The sequence below is a fragment of the Marmota monax genome, unplaced genomic scaffold (assembly GCF_021218885.2).
Source record: "Marmota monax isolate L192 unplaced genomic scaffold, Marmota_monax_Labrador192_F-V1.1 WCK01_AAM20220418_F8-fsc00138, whole genome shotgun sequence".
NCBI classification, from domain to species: Eukaryota; Metazoa; Chordata; class Mammalia; order Rodentia; family Sciuridae; genus Marmota; species Marmota monax.
Window position 1 is genome coordinate 766,843 of NW_026692763.1, and position 17,224 is coordinate 784,066.

The window sequence follows — 17,224 nt, forward strand, 5'->3', positions numbered from 1 at the left end:
CCTCCTGAGTTGTATCATCAAGCCTGGCTCCTGATGACAACTGTCATTCATTTAGTACTTTCTGGTTACAGACACTGCCAAGAACTTGATGCAAAATATTTCTTTCCGTATAGCAGTCAAGTTAAATTAACTTTTACATCATAGTAAAAGGACCTGTCTTAAATGGGCCTTATTGAAGTTAATGAGACAATACATGTTCCTGACATTTATTCTAAGTGCTTAACAAATGTTGACCTAACTGAAGCCAGCCTATACCTGGGGACTGAATAGAGGTGTCTTCAAGATGTACAAGGCAAGCTAGGTTTGTGGCTCAGTGGTAGAGCGCTTGTGGGAGACCCTGGGTTTGATCCTCGGCAACATAAAGAAAACAAAGGTCTACAGCTAAAAGGAAAAGAGAGATACAAGGCACTTGAACCTTTTTGTCCATCCTTCATATAGGCCTCAGTGGCCACCTGCAGTCACCCATACTTTACCAGTTAGGAACATTAGTGAATTATCAGTACTCTTTCAGCTGGTCTAGGACAGGGCTGAATTTCTTTTTTCCCCTGGTGCTGGGTACTTTTGTGCATGCTACCCATATGCTCTACTGAGCTACAACTCCTGCCCCAAGAATTTTTTAAAACTCCAGAAATATCTGGAAATATAGCTCCAATTCTGGCAATACACTTGGGCTTGCGTTTGGCAAGTTTCTTAGCTACATGGGAATGAATTCTGCTCAATTCTAGATTTTGTTTTTTTTTGACACAGAGAATTTTAATATTTATTTTTTAGTTTTCGGCGAACACAACATCTTTGTTTGTATGTGGTGCTGAGGATCGAACCCGGGCCGCACGCATGCCAGGCGAGCGCGCTACCGCTTGAGCCACATCCCCAGCCCTCTAGATTTTGTTGAAATGATTAAATGAACTAATCAAAACCTGCCTTAGTGGTATTGTTTAGCCTTGGGAAGAAGCCCAAATTGTGGAAACTTACCTAGTAAGGGAAAGTTAAGGAATTATTTTTGTCAAAGGATAATGTGAAAAAGCCATTTATCAGCTGACAGGGAAGGACTAAGCCAGAGCCTGGGAGCTCTCCCCTAACCATCTTTTCAAAGAAGGTACATTTCACTACCAGAAGTTGGAGCCCTACCTGAGGAGACAAATCAGCGTAGTTCAGTGATACCTGGAAATGCCTCTACCAGGCAACAGGTGAAACTGCCCTTCCGGCATCTCAGAGAAACTAGAAAGCCTGAATCAAAGCTGGGTGTCCTCTGCTGCCAGGACGCTGCTATTGCATGATTCCAGGAGGGGCACATTGATATGAACTGCCTCTAGAACTGTACACAAATCATGCAGTTGACACCTACAATCAGCCTGGTAGGGCTGGCTCGCTCTCCAGTGCCAGTTATTATTACTTTGTGGAACTAGGGCCAGGTTCTGCATCAGTGTGTGCCTAACTCCCAAGTTGTCTCACCTGCCACTGCTTAGCTCCACATGACTTGGTGGACTGCCAAGACTCCTCTGAGGATTTCTTACGGTAACGAGGAGTAAAGGGGGCAATGCATCTTTTTTGTACTGGAGACTGAACTCAGGACTTAGGTAAGCACTCTTATCACTAAGCTACATTAATTGTTAAGGCTAGCATTTGCACCACTGCCTGTAATCCACAGTGGTGTTTACCCTCTTGCACATAAATGAGGTAAAGTTCTTTAGTAGTCAACTGAGGAAATTTAATTCACCAAAGGAGCTTTCATGTTGCAGACTACAGCACCTATTACCTCCACCTCTGTCAGAGGCCCTCAGAAATTGCAAAGCTGAAGCAGGGAGGAGAGAGGCCTAAAATTTTTTGGTTCTCTTATGGGCAAACCAAATCTCCATTCTTAACAACTCATGATCCTTGTAGTGAATGTGGCAGAATCTTTTGGGCTGCTAGCAAGAGGCAGCAAACCATACTTACCCAACAAATTTGACAGGCCCCGGCTTGGATGGAGGGCTGCCATCTCTCTCAACCCCCTGGGGGAGTCGCCACAGCATGTGGGCTGGACTAATATGGGGACGGTTTGAGTGGAATTAATATTACAGGACCCTACTACCACCAGCACAAGTAGGGAGACAAGTTAGAAAATGACATAAGAAAACATCACCTCGAACATTCACCAAAGTAAACGAATAGAACAAGGTCAAAAGGTGAGTTTTTTCTTTTTACTGGTTTATAATAATCTTAAAAACCCCATCACACCCATAAACCACCACAGGTGAGGTGAGAGATGGAGAATGAATGCTACAGTATGTGGATATAGAGTGGGGAATCCAGGTATTCCCTAGGGGTGGCATGGGATGTGTGGATAGGAGGCAGGGAGTGTGGGTAGGAGGCCCTGGCTTGGACCCTTATTGCTGGTTGGGGGTTGGCTGGCAGAGGAACAGGGGACTCAGGTTGAACTAGGAAACATCTCACACCAAAGGCGAGGGTAGTTCGTTGGGGGTGGGGGATCACAGTACATTTTCCATGCAGACTAGGGGTGGGAGTGAGAGCTTCAGAGACTTGCACCCCTACACAGGAAGAAATGGGTTTGAGGTTGTTTGACTTAAAACCCCCAAATTGGTGTCTGGTCCGGTTTCCTAAAATGGCAGCTCACCTTTTGGGGAGAGGGATGGGGAAGGGGGTTACAGCAAGAATATCTGATTTGGAAATCAAGCAAGAGATAAGGGTAAACAGTAGTGCTCATTAAACTTGACTCAGAAAAGCAGGACTAGAAGGGGGCCCTGGGTGAGACAGTGGCCAACACCTGGGGAGAAGGCATCCACCAGAAGCTGCAGGGGCTCCTGAGGGCTCAGGGACAAGGGGGGTACCAGTGTACACAGACAGTAGGAAAACAACTGGGAACAATAAATTAGGACTTCATGTTGCTATCATTTGGCATAACACAATCAGGCAGTTTTTTCCTTTTTTTTTTTCTTTTTAAATATAAGGCAACTTGCCAACACATAATTTAAAAACTGGTCTTCAGTCACATTGCTTCAGATCACTAGAGAATTTCTGGCTAAGGAACAGTGGATAGTAAACAGAACCCAAAATTTTAAATATCAGCTTACATTCCCCAGAGACAGGAGAAAAGGTAAGGGCTTATTTGGTTAAAAAAAAAAAAAAAAAAAAAAAAGCCCATTGTGCATCTTTAACAGAAGATGGGTGCATAATTTACAACAAAACAAAATCTAAGTTTAAAGTTACATAAAAGTGTTAAATTTCTAGCCAACTAATTGTCACTTGGGAATGAGATGTGTTGAGCATGGAGTAGGTGGGGGATGCTCTGAGAATGGACTGTGGTAGGAGGGGCTGTTTCCAATATAAGCCCATCTCCACTAGTTAAAATCATGCTCATTTGGTTGAGGAAGAATTCAAAGAGCTTAAGGCTTTGTGTTTGTTTTTTCTTTTCTCTCCTTTCTTCATTAAACTGAGGGGCTGCAAAGGAGGTGATTAGGAGGGTGAATGTACCTGTGGGGCCACTCATACACAATGCTACTCAAACCCACACTACATTCATACAGAAACATGACATTTAAAACTTACAGTGTAGAACAATATTCTTAGCCAGTGTAGAGAGAACCAAATGCATTTTTTTTCTTTCTTTTTTTCTTTTTTGTTTTTGGTGTTTTTAGTTTCAAACTCCAATGTGATCATCCCTTACCTACCTAATTCCTTGAGTAAGATAGTTTTTGTTCTGCTTTTCTGGAGGGCAGAGGGGAGAGGGTAGGGGGATAAGGACACAGTTAAGTTAGGAGAGAGGCAACAGTGAGAAGGGGTATGCTAGATGGCCACTGAATTTCTCCAGGTCTGGAAGCAAAGTCAGGAAACAAGATGCCAATACAAAGACATTTTTCTCCATGTAGCAAAGACTATGGCCAAATACCTGCAAGATGGCCTTGAATCCAGTGTGGCAAAGGCAAACACAAGTGCAGTGGCTATAGAAAGCAATATAAAAGCAAACCAAAGCCTCGAGTAAGGAGTGGGGAGGAGATGAAGAATAGGTCAGTTTTGATTTGAGATCTTTGGGTGAATAAGGATTGAACTTCCAGAGCACTTGCAAAGTCTGGCTTATTAGTTCTAAAGGGAGAGGCCTAGCTTAGGGCCTAAGGCCCCTTCCCTTAGTCACACTTCAGTCTTAAGAGAAACAGGTAGAGGTTCAGGAAAAGATGGAAGGAGGTTGGCGGGAAATGGCCAAGGTGAAGACAGACTAATAGGCAGGTAGTGGAGATGATAAAATCCTGGCTTAAGGGATACATTGTTAAAATGAAAACAAAAGTTGCTGAAAGGGAGGACAAGAGAACCCCTTCTTCCCCTAATTGGATCCCGTCAAGTTCCCTCCCTTAAACGTCTTAGAATGATCACATTGGAACAATGAAACTTTGAAACTATCCAGTTACTTAAAGTAAGACTAAACCTAGAAGGGTGATGTATGAAGTGTTGCTTAAGGAGGGCACCATGGCTCCCTATCTATACCCCGGGTGCTGAATATGAAGACTTCGACTATCTGTGGGATCAGGGGCTCGGCTGCCAGGGGCTCGGTGGGCCTTGCTCAGCATGGCCAGGCTCTGTTCTCGGAAGCAGGCCTGTTGGAAATCCCCACTCAGGTAATCCACCGTTTGCATCAAGCTGTTCTGGCTTGCCACTGGACCGCCCCCAGTCCCTGCTCGGTAGTGGGCCCCAGGAGCTGCCGCACAGTCGAGGGGTGCACCTGTGGGCTGCCCACCGTGGAACGGCATGGCAAGGTCCTGAGACCCCGAGCTGTCGCTATTGGGAGTGGGCAGAATGTTGTTCCATAAGGGTTGGAAGTAGTGACCATTGGGGTAGGCCAATGGGGCTGCCAGGCCGTTGACTGGTGGGGATGGGGTCGGCTTCTCCAGGGGTGGCTTCAGATGGAACGACTGTGTCAGGCAGAGTTCCTGCGGGTAGGCAGGGGCCTTACCCACAAAGCCAGGCCCTGCCAACTCACGTCCTGCTGCATGCTTGCCTGTCAGGCCAAGGGCTGGTGCCCCACCAGCCTCGCTGCACATCTGTTGTAGGTGGGCCAGCTGGTGCTGGTTCCAGGCAACTGGCTTGAGGTCGCTAGAGTAGCCAGTGGGGGCTCGAGAGATGCCTGTGGGCAAGTTGACAGGACCTGTGGCAGGCAATGCGGCTGGAGCCGCATGGGTGTGCTCCATGGGATTGACCACACATGAAGGCATTGGTGTGGGGACGCTGTGGGTTGATACCCGAGTGCTTGCATTGATGAGCAGACTGCGACTAATGGGGCTGGGGTTGGCGATCTGGCCCTCACACACTGAGGTAGTGCTGATGCCTGCCCTCGTCTGGCAAAACTGGTTGATCTGGTGCACGATGCTGCTCAGGTCCGGGGGCTGGCTGTGCTGCAGGGTGGCCGCCATTGAAAGGGGGATAGTTGAGGTAGACACGGTCACATTCGGGGGGGCATCTGAGTCTGGCATCTTCCGGCCTCCATGCAGCAAGGGATTGGGGGGGTGCTGGAGACCCTGGTGAGCCAGGGCCTGAGGGTGGACCAAGCCCTGGGTTTGGGCCATGGGCTGAGTGTGGCCCAGGCCCTGAGGCTGCTGGAGGCTCTGAGGGTGAGACAGCGCCTGTGGTGGCGGGATACCCTGAGGGTGCTGCAGCGTCTGGGGAGGGGCATGGGCCAGGGTCTGTGCATGCTGCAGGGCCTGCTGGCGGGCCAGAGCCTGGGCCTGGGGATGGGCTAAAGTGCTTGGTGCCACAGTAGCATAGGGTGCCACTGGGGGGTTCATGATGGCCTCAGGGAGTAACCGGGCTCGGGTGCCGTCAAAGTCCTTGAGTATGCTTTTGGCTGGCACTTTGACAATGGCAAGCAGGCCTGCCTTGGTGGCAGCCTGAGTCGGGTAGGGGCTGTAGCGCTGGGCTGATGTGTCGAGGCCGTTCACAGTACGACGAACGTGTTTCCGCTGGGGAACCTTCACACTGTTGGGGAAGATTTTTATAGTCAGTGGGTTGTTTGCGACCTTCTTAGCATACGCATCCAATTCGGCTGGGGTGGGATAGTGAGCAGTTCTCATTTTCTGTGTAGTGTCCCCTAGAGAGAAAGAGAGGGGAAGGAGAGCAAAGAGGGAGGGAGCTCATCAGTGCCAAGCCAACTAGCCCTTCTAGACTCCCCTGTTGAGATCCTAGGAAAGGGGTGGGGATTAGGTTGTCATCTGCAGCTTTCACTGCAGATTTAGCCTCAGCCCTCATCACAATCATAGGCACTGCTGACATTTAGTATAGTACAGTGGGCCAGGCAGGCCTTGTGTTAAGCGATAGGTTATCTCAATGATCTTCATGACTATTGGAGAAGGTAAGTACTATCATGTCCCCATTTTATAAATGAAAAACTGCAAAGCAGCTTTCTAAGACTCTCATGGTAGAGAGCCAGAACCTAACCAATTCTCACATAGCGCGAGTTCTTCCCCTACATGGAACTTTTAAGTTCCTACCAGCCCAAGCTGATATGGGGGTTGAAGGTTCTAAGCAGAGTAGTATGTCAGGAACACTCAAGTCCCTTCCTATAACACTCTGGTAAAAAGGGTACCCAGAGTGGCTACTGTTCAGCCCGCAATGGCCAGTGAGGCATCAAACTTTCCCTTGAGCCTTCCTTGGCAGCTGGGTGCCATGGGTAGACATGGCACAGCTGACAGGATGCTTCTTTTTCAGGAGCAGAGGAAGAAGCTGTCAATGTCTCTTCCTCATCCATGTCACAAGTTCACTCTTGTTTAAGTTTATTCTGTGCCTTACTGGATGAAGATCAAAAGGCTTTATTTATTTCCCTGTGTGGAGGGTGATAATAAATGACAGGGCAGCAGGGAGGGAACTGAGAAGAAAGGATTCAGAGCATCTTTAAGTCCTGGGAGCCAAAAATAGTTCCTTTTTGGTCCACAGCAACTGTCACTTTCCAAAAAGAAAGAGGAAAACCTGCCTTCCCTTGGAGACTGCGGAAATACCCACTCAATGTGCCTCATTAATGTTAACAGTCTCTTTGTTCCCATCTCCCAGGGCCTCCCATCAGGAGGCTCCAGCGGATGTAGGGCTTCCAAAAAGGAAAAGGTTCCCCGAACAATAGCTCTTTAAGGATGCCTGGCTCCTGCAAGGGATCTCTGCTCAGTGCTCCCTCTCTCAAAGGAGGGGCTCTCCTGAGTATACACAAAAGGTGCTTAATAAGTGCTTGCTGAATGAGAAAGTAAACACACTGACTGCCCAAAGGAGAAGGAAAGTGCTTGGCTGTGGGCCTGGGCTCAGATAGTCGACTCCCTCCCTGTTTCCTCCCTTGCAGAAGACAGACAGGACAGATCAAGGACTCATCTGCTGAATGCCCAGCTTGTGGCCTCAGCTGGCCTTGGCCCAAAGTAGACCCCATTCAAGTCACTGGGCACCAACTGGAAGAAGAGCAAACTAGTGAATGTCTTAAATGGAAAAGGGCACAGCTGCCTATGTTTGGTGACATTGCTGGTTAGCTGGCAACAACTGCTTAGAAACTGCTGCTCTCTGAAGCAGGAAAAGAAAGCTCAAGTTTAGGAGGGACAGGGAAATTTGGTCTCATGCTTAAAAAAAAAAAAAGACAGTCGTAAGTGAAAAGAGAGCATACAGAGAGGAAAAAGGTCTGTTCCTTCAAATACTTAATAGATGTCTCCTATATATTTAAGGACCTGCTTTAAGGACTTACTTTACTTGCTGAGGACAGGATAGATGATCATGCGTAAGTGAAATAAATGTTGTGAATATCTGCTTTGGGAATGGTCATTAAAAAGATAAATATGCCAGGTGTGGTGGCGCACGCTTATAATCCTAGTGACTTGGGAGGCTGAGGCAGGAGGATTGCAAGTTTAAATCCAGCCTCAGCAACTTAGCGAGGCCATAAGCAACTCAGTGAGACCCTGTCTCTAATAAAATATGAAAAAGGGCTGGGGATGTGGCTTGGTGATTAAGTGCCCCCGAGTTCAATCTCTGGTACCACTCCTCCAAAAAAAAAAAAAAAAAGATAAATGTGAGGTGAGGCGTGGTGGCACATGCCTGTAATACCAGCAGCTCAGGAGGCTAAGGCAGGCTGATTAACAGGCTGATCACAAGTTCCAGGCCAGCATCAGCAACTTAGTGAGACACTATTTATAAGTAAAAAATAAAAACGGTTTGGGAACTCAGTGGTTTAGCACCTCTGGGTTCAGTCTGCAGTACAAAACAACAACTAACGGTGACAACTGAGGGCAGGAAGAAGGGGAAGGTAGGGAGGCCCAGAAATCTCCTATCCACAAGGCAGCACTGTCGGATCAGAGTATAAAGCCCTAAAATCAGGGTTTCAGTTCTATCATTTCTTTTAAGCCACTGACCCTAAATGGGCTTCAGTCACCATTCAGAGTGGCTATTTTCTGTCCCTTCTTACAGTCTCCTGGACAAGAATATAATTTAAAAAAAAAAAAGAAGAAGAAGAAGAAGAAGTCTGGGATCACTAAGAGCTAAACTCAGGGCAGCAGAATTCTAGCACAAGTTGCCCCGATTAGCCACTGTACATAAGAGTCTGACTGGTCAGAATCATGAGATAATCCTAGCATTGTGCCTTACCCGAAACAGACACAATTAGTATAAGTACTACATGACTGAACAAGTGGGGCTCAGCTGAGGAATGAAAGGCAGAAGCTGCAGGGTATTAGTTCAGACATGAAATACAGGTCTGCCTTCGGGTCCTCAACACCACTTCCACGTAGGTGGGCTTTTCTCCTTGAAATCCAATTAGTGGGCAGAGGTACAATAAGTAGCTTCTTGAATAAGAGTTCCTTTCTTCCAACTCTCAGGTTGGTTTTCTCTGTAAGAGGAAAGAGGTCAGGTTGGCCTCATTCAGGAATATGGAAAGGATACTTAATGATACTGATTAGTTCTCTCTCTCCTACCTTCACTGATGCTGGCAGTAGTAACAAGGACAGTCAAATGAAGCAATCAGAAATAAAGAAAAATAAGGGTGGGAAAGGTGCGCACAAGGTACATACAGAATCCTTCCCCTCACCCTCAGTAGGGTGGAATGACTGAACCCAGGGGTGCTCTACCAACTGAGCTGCAACCCCAGTCCTTTCATTTTTGAGTCAGTGCCTCAGTAAGTTGCCCAGGTTGGCCTTAGACTTGGAATCCTCCTGCTTCAGCCTCCTGAGCCACTCTTTTTTCCTTCTTCTTTTTTGTTTTATTTTGTATCAGAGATTGAACCCAGGGGTGCTTAACCACTATGCCATGTCCCTAGCACCTCTATCCCTTTTTCTTGGAACCAGGGATTGAGTGAGGAGTAGAATTCTTAGGTCATGAAATTGTTTTGAAATTTTCACCAAATTAAAAAAAAAAAATAGAAGAATGCTGGGTATACAATAGATATTCCATTATTATGAGAAAAATGTTCATATCAAATTAGGTTTTTTTTTTGGGGGGGGGTGCTGGTACTGGGGTTAAACCTAAGGGTGCTTAACCTTTCTTTCCTTCTTTCTTTCTTTGAGATGGGGTCTTACTATGTTGCCCAGGCTGGCTTTGAACTCCACGATACTCCTAACTCAGCCTTCCAAGTATCTGGAACTACAGAAGCATTCAACCACAACCAGCTTCTTTCTCAAAACTTTCTTATCACATCCCACACAAGCATGTTGGCACCTTCCTTCTGTAAAATATTCCTTTTTATAATCAACACAAATACCATAGTTCTGTAAGAAATTTAGTTAAATATCTGGAACCAATGGTGTCATTAATAGAGATATAAAATAGTGTTATGAATTAGGATTCCATGGTTAGAAAACACTATGGTCTTGTCCAGGAGCTAGAGTAAAAAAAAATCTTGAATCCGGGGCTGGGGCTGGGGCTGTAGTTCAGTGGCTGAGCTCTTGCTTAACATATGTGAGGCACTGGGTTCAATCCTTAGCACCACAAAAAAATAAACAAAATTATGCTATCCACTGATAACTTAAAAAAAAAAAATTAAAACAAAAATCTTGAATCTAATCTTCCCTAAAGAGACTGCTCTGCTTACTCATCTATTCTAAAGGCCAAAAGACTGGAGAGAAACAGGCAAGTGTGTTTTAAACACAGGCTTTGGAGACTGATCTGATTAAGTTTTGGCCTAGTCATTGACACAGACAAATGACAAACCCTTTATGGCTCATCCTTAAAAGAAAAATAAGAGAACCAGTAATCCTAGTGACTCGGGAGGCTGAAGCAAAAGAATTCCAAGTTCAAGGCCAGTCTCAGCAATTTGGCAACTAAACAACTTAGTGAGACCCTGTTTCAAAACAGAACAGGGCTGGATATGATGGTGAACACCTGTAATCCCAGTGACTTGGGAGACTGAGGCAGGTGGATTGCAAATTTGAGGCCAGTATCAGCAACCTACTGAGGCCCTAAGCAATTTAGCAAGACCCAGTCTCCAAAAACAGTCTGGGGATGTAGCTTAGTAGTAAAACACCACTAGGTGTAATCCCTAGTACCAAAATGAAAAAAAAGAAGGAAGGAAGGAGAGTCTCTTATATAATATTATTAAGGAATGAATGAGAACATATGGCTGGGTGCAGTGATGTATGCCTGCAATCCCAGCTACTTGGGAGGGTAAGGCAGGAGGATAACTTGAGCACCTAGGAGTTTGTGACTAGCTTGAGCAACATAGTGTCTCCTCATCTTTAAAAAAAAAAAAAGGGGGGGAGAGAGAGAGAGGGAGGGAGGGCGAGAGCGCACACACACAAGCTGGATGTGTTGGCACACACCTGTAGTTCCATCACAGTAACCTGGGAGGTCAGGCAAGGAGCAGACACTGTATCAATTGAAAAAAAAAAAAAAAAGCTGGGTTTAGTGGTGTATGCCTATAACCCAAAGGCTTGGGAGGCTGAGATAGGAGAATTCCAAGTTCAAGACCAGCCTCAGCAACTCAGTGAGACCCTAAGCAACTTAGCAAGATACTGTCTCAAAATAAAAAATAAAAAGGGCTAGAGATGTGCTCAGTGGTAAAACACCACTGGGTTCAATCCTCAGTACCAAAAAATTTTAGAAATAATTTATTTTCTTTTTAATTTAAAAAGGATTGGGGCTGTAGCTCAGTGCTTGCCTAGCATGTGTGACACAGTGGATTCAATCCCTAGTACCATCCAAACCACCCCCCAAATCAAACCAAACAAATGAACAAGAATCTGTACTGAAGACATTAAACATAGCATATGGCACATGTCTAGCAGTCAACAAATGTTAGCTATTATTTCTAACAGTAATGAATTGATCCAGTCATTGGGTAAATAACCCATTCCAGGGCCCTCCACTAGGGGGTAGATAGGCATCTAAAGTGGTAAAAGGTAACTTGGGCATTTGTCCCAAGACCTCTAAGTCTCTGCCATAAAGTGGGATCAGTTATTATCTAAAAGATGGAGTGAGGACCAAGGACTTTTGACCATTTCAGCCATTTTCACAGTGAATACTTTATGAGCCACTATTATATACCTGGATCCTGAGCTGGGGAAATGAGCAGAGGTTTGGCAAGGGTAAGGAAGAAAAACTTTCAAAATCACATTTTATTGGCCATTTTAGAAGATGGTCAGAGAAAAAGTACAGAGTTCTAAAATAGCTGAAGACTCTTAAATGACACTATGGCATTTCTAGAAGAGTTCCATGAAAGCATCCACGTATAATCCCAGTGACTCAGGAGGCTAAGGCAGAGGACCGCAACTTCAAGACCAACCTGGGCAACTTAGTGAGACCAGCCTCAAAATAAAAATTAGAAGGACTGGGGATATAGCTCAATGGGAAAGTGATCCTGGGTTCAGTCCTCAGTACCCTGCACAAACACACACATAAAATGATGGGAAATGTTTTATATTCACACACACACACAGAAAAGGAAGGGGAGAAAAGGACAAAGGGAAGGAGAAGAAAAGAGTTAGAAAGGATCAGTCCTACCATTTTGAACACAAGGGCACTGAACCCTGGAGAAAAGCCTTTAGCCAAATGACTTCACATGCTGGGCCAAGAAAACTACATACTACATCTCCTGACACTTTGTCCACCTCCACTACCTTGCTACCTTCAGATGATTCTTTATTTTTTCCTTTTCCTTTCCCTCCCTTCGTTTCTTCCTTTGCAGTGCTAGGGATTAAAACTGGCTCCCTGTGCATAGTAGGCAAGTGCTCTACCCCCGAGTTAAATCCTGAGCCCAAGATAAATCAAAATATAAAGTACCTTAAGCTATAAACACCTGTGCACCATTCTATTCCCCCAATCTGTGTCTAGCAATTTGTAAAACCTGTCTGAAGGGCTAGGAATGTGGCTCACTGGGAGAGTACATGCCTAGAATGTGTGAAGCCCTGAATTCAATTCCTAATACCCCAGGGGAGGGGAAAAACAAACAAACAAAAAAACCTCACACCCTCCTAAGGATGTAGGATAGAAAAAGGATAAATAGCAGAGTCTAAAAAATATTTTTGCTTTTTGTGCTGTGGACTAAATAAACTTAGAGCCTCCAGCATGCTATAAGCATTCAAGCATTTTATTATTGAGTAATACAACCAGCCCAAGCCACAAAACTATTTTTATGGGGGGCTGGGGTGGTGGCTCAGTGGTAGAGTGCTTGCCTAGCACATGCGAGGCCCTGGGTTTGCTCCTCAGCACCATATAAAAATAAATAAATAAAGGTATTGTGTCCTACTTCAACTAAAAAATAAATATCTAAAAAAAAAAAAAAAATTTTTTTATTTACTACAGCTGATGGGCCTGGGCTTTGGTTACTGGGCTCCATATTACCTTAACTGTAACTGTTTAATGGTAGCAGGTATAAGTCACATTATAGGATGTTTTCTTTGAGGGGTGAAAAAAGAAAGCAGGTAAGCTTATTAAGCACTATTAAATCACCTCTTCTGCAAAGGTTGGATATGTTTTTTTTTTTAATTTTTTTTTTTTTAATAATATTTATTTTTCAGTTCTCGGCGTACACAACATCTTTTGTTTGTATGTGGTGCTGAGGATCGAACCCGGGCCGCACACATGCTAGGCGAGCGCGCTACCGCTTGAGCCACATCCCCAGCCCAAGGTTGGATATGTTTAATGATAGTAACAAGAAGGCTAGAGGGGATCAAATACATATCCTCCATATGAAATATAATAGCCTGAAACAATAATATCTCAGTATGTGTGTGTCTGTGTGTATGTTGTTGGGGATCAAACCAGAGCTTCATGCATGCCCATATCTTAATTCTTTTTTTTTTTTTTAGCGGGGGGTGGGGGGGTACTGGGGATTGAACTCAGGGGCACTAAACCACTGAGCCATATCCCAAGCCCTACTTTGTACTGAGTCTCACCGAGTTGCTTAGTGCCTCACTGTTGCTGAGGGTGGCTTTGAACTCGTGATCCTTCTGTCTCAGCCTCCAGAGCCTCTGGGATTACAGGCACGAGCCCTTGAACCCTGCCAATATCTCAATTCTTAAATCCATAGCTAAAGACAGTGGTTATCAGAGGCTATTTGGGGCTGCTTTTAGGAAAACAAAGTGGAGATCTAAAGTCAGCATCAAGTGGTGCACACTTGTAATGCCAGTAACTTGGGAGGCTGAGGCAGGAAGACAAGTTCAAAGCCAGCCTTGGCAATGTAGCAAGACCCTGTCTCAAAATAAAAAATAAAAGGGCTAGGGATATAGTTCAGTGGTAAAGCACCCCTAGGTTCAATCCCCAGTCTCTCAAAAAAATTATAAATAAATAGTCAACACCATTTGCATTTTCCCTTAAATGGCTCTTCCCTTGATATATCTCTGAGTGAAGTTGCTGTAGTGTGTTAAGCAATCTAGAAAAAAAAGAGTTTTCTCTTTGTCATCTTATTGTATGTATCCAAGTATATTTCCTCTCCAATTGTGCCTAAAAGCTTAGAACTGGGCACAATGAAGTTAATGTGATGATTTGGATGACGATGGAAAACAAAATTTCATCACTAAATTATCATTCATAAAAGAAAGGCTAGGTATACCTCTCAGTAGTTAGAGCAATTACTAGGATGAGTCAGGCCCTGGGTTCAGTCCTCAGCACTGCAAAACAAAAAAAAATTTTTTTTTTTTTGGAAAGTGAGAGAAAGGCTGAGTTCATCAAAGCTGGTATTAGAGAACTGGCTTATATATTAGGGAGTTGTAGAAGAAAACTGTCACCTTCAGCTTTGTCCTTTCACAAAACTAGATTTGTCAGACAAATTCAAAACTATCAGGTTCTGAGTCTTATGCTCTCTCAAAAGGCTAGTTTTTTGTTTTCCAATGTGTATGTGGGGTGCTAGGGATTGAACCTAGGGCTTTGCCCATGCTAGGCACATGCTCTACCTCTGAATTATACAGTCCAAAACTAGACCACTTTTAACTTCTGATGATCTCGTAGAACAGGGGTGGCAAACTACAGCCTGTATGCCAACTCCAGCTGTTTTTTGTAAAAATTTTTATTGGAGGGCTGGGTTGTCATTCAGTGTATGTGAGGCACTGGGTTCGACTGTCAGCACCTCATATAAATAAATAAATAAAAATAGGGGCTGGGGTTGTGGCTCAGCAGTATAGTGCCTGCCTAGCACATGTGAGGCCCTGGGTTCAATCCTCGGCACCACATAAGAATAAATAAATAAAATAAAGGTATTGTGTCCAACTACAACTAAAAAATATTTTTTAAAAAAATAAAAATATGCCCTTCAAATAGATGAATGGATTAAAAAAATGTGGCATTTATACACAATGGAATATTACTCAGCACTAAAAAATTACAAGATCATGGCATTTGCAGGCAAATGGATGGCATTAGAGCAGATTATGCTAAGTGAAGTTAGCCAATCCCTAAAAACAAATGCGAAATGTCTTCTCTGATATAAGGGGGGTGACTCAAAATGGGATAGGGAGGAAGAGCATGAGAAGACTACCACTAAATAGGGAAGAGAGGTGAGAGGGAAAAAGAAGGAGAAGGGGAGTTGCACAGAAGATGGAAGGAGAACCTCATTGTTATACAGAATACATATAAGAAGTTGTGATGAGAAAAAGAAAAAAAAGTGTGTCACATTAGATTGGATAGAGAGAAAGGTTGGGAGAGGAGGGGAGGAGTAGGGGGGATAGGAAGGGCAGCAGAATAGAATAGACATTATTATTGATATATGTACATTCCATGTATGTATTATATGACAAAATACATTCTGCTGTTATGTATGACTAAAAAAAATAAAAATAAATCATATGGTTAAAAAAAAAGAATAAAATTTTAAAGACCTATAAAAAAAATAAAAATAAAATAAAGGTCCATCAGCAACTAAAAAATAATTTTAAACATTTTTTTATTGGAACATACATATTCCTTTGTTTACATATTGTCTATGGTTGTCTTTGCCCTACAATGGCAGAACTGAATATACAGAGACTATGTGGCCCACAAACCAAAAACTATTTTCAATCTGGCCTTTATAAAAAAAAAGTTTAAGGCTCAGCGTTAGAGTGCTCGCCTAGCATGTGCGAGGAGGCCCTGGGTTCAATCCTCAGCACCACATAAAAAATAAATAAAATAAAGGTATTGTGTGCAACTACAATTAAAAAATAAATATATTTTAAAAAAAAGTTTGGTAAATTTTGTTTTGTTTTGGGGACTGTACATGGCACTCAGCTATATACCCAGACCTTTTTATTTTGAGGCAGGGTCTTGCTAAATTGCCCAGGGTGGCCTTGAACCTGCAATCCTCCTGCCTTAGCTTCCCCAATTGCTGGGATTACAGGCATGCACTACCACACCCACCTTGCTAATTCTTGTAAAGGATTCAGCTAAGATGCTGAAGCACTCTGTTCTATTAAAGGAAAACCTCACTACCTCATTGATATCCCCTTTTGTGTTCTGAGGGGAGGGTTCACACCAAATTCAAAGCTGTTTTTATATCTGATATTATATGTAATAATTAGCCAAGAATAGAATATTTTTCTTGCATGTCATGTAGTGCAGGGATAGAAGGCAAGAATCTGGGAAAATGTGAACTACAATGATCCAATTTAAGTAATTAAGACAGGAATCTAACAGTTCTCAAAGGCTCAATCCTATGGGAATTATACTAGCAGGCAAATGCCCAGAGAGGCTGAGAAAGCTAGCTCACAACTCTTCAGAGGACAAGAGTTCCTTTACTTACTGTGAACTGAAGTCACACTGGCTCAGAAGGCAGACAACAAAACCAAAGGGAACTATCTGTTTCCATGGTAAAGTGAACACAGGTCAAAACAACACAACAGTGTAAATAGTTTACTTCAGAAATACGGTAAGTAATCTGGACTATAAGTTTTCATCCAGTTCCTCAGGGGGTTAACTGAAACATGTTTTTGAAGGGTACGTATCTTATAAAGCACCTTATATCTTTGTTGTTCAACAGAAACATATTAGTAACAATTAAGATCACATAAACTGAAGAACTGTAGTATTTAAGAGGATTTCTGTAAGATATAAAAGTTATCTCACATTGCTGACAGGTAAGGGCCTTTGCAACTGCTCTCCTGACAAATACCTTGGAGGTACAAAATTCAAAATCAACGTGCCCCAGATATGCCTCTGGGATAACTCACATGTAGGGACTAAACAAAGGATCACACATCCTTTCTTGGGGATCCAGATTACTTACATTTCTGAAGTCCAGTGTTCATCTGCGTGTGAGAAAGAAGCTGAAAGGACAGGTCACCTGGCCCTGGTAAACAGGCTAGCATGGCAGACCAGCATCAACACAACATGGGGCAGTGGCTCACACTGTAATGACAAAAAAACAAGGTCATGGAACACAAGGCAATTCATTCAGGGAAGATACCAGGGACATCAGATATGCGCAGCACAGGCCCAAGTTTAAGTAGATAAGCAATTTAATTAACAGTATGTTTGCTGAATAATATATCGACATGTTTATCTGTAGCACCAACCATTCTGATGGCTAAAATGTTATTTCATTCAGCATAGATGTACGAGTGGAAAAAATACCTATTCACACAAATAATTGGAAAATACAGGTATATTTGTAAAGTTTCCACTTTCTTAACAAGTACTAGAACTTACAGTAAGATGACTAACAAAGGCACCCAAAATCCAACTTGTGATCTGGTCATCAAACCTAACTCACTTTTAAAATAAAGGAGTCGGGTGCAATGGATCACGCCTGTAACCCCAGTGACTAGGGAGGTTAACCCAGGAGGATTACAAGTTGAAAGCCAACTTCAGCAACTTAGCAAGA

The 17,224-nt window shown here is 43.6% G+C and overlaps 2 protein-coding genes across 4 annotated transcripts in view; both read right to left on the bottom strand.

Moving 5' to 3' along the window:
- Tlcd1 (TLC domain containing 1) overlaps positions 1-16,745 on the bottom strand; it is a 42,818-nt gene extending 26,073 nt beyond the window's left edge. The window contains exon 1 of the mRNA XM_046446836.2: positions 16,628-16,745. The gene's annotated coding sequence lies outside the window, so the exon portion shown is untranslated. The remainder of the gene's footprint in view (positions 1-16,627) is intronic.
- Positions 2,167-16,749, bottom strand: Fam222b (family with sequence similarity 222 member B). Of its 3 annotated transcripts, XM_046446830.1 has the most exons (3): positions 16,628-16,740; positions 13,985-14,042; positions 2,167-6,073 (listed from the first exon to the last, which is right to left on the bottom strand). In XM_046446830.1, the coding sequence occupies exon 3, from the start codon at positions 6,054-6,056 to the stop codon at positions 4,467-4,469; it is 1,590 nt and encodes a 529-aa protein (XP_046302786.1). In that variant the 5' UTR covers positions 6,057-6,073; positions 13,985-14,042; positions 16,628-16,740; the 3' UTR covers positions 2,167-4,466. The 3 variants fall into 3 exon arrangements, with proteins under 3 accessions (XP_046302786.1, XP_046302787.1, XP_046302783.1); XM_046446831.2 differs by lacking the exon at positions 13,985-14,042 and having other exon boundaries at positions 2,167-5,961; positions 16,628-16,749; XM_046446827.2 differs by lacking the exon at positions 13,985-14,042 and having other exon boundaries at positions 16,628-16,749.
- Positions 16,750-17,224: the final 475 nt, after the last annotated feature.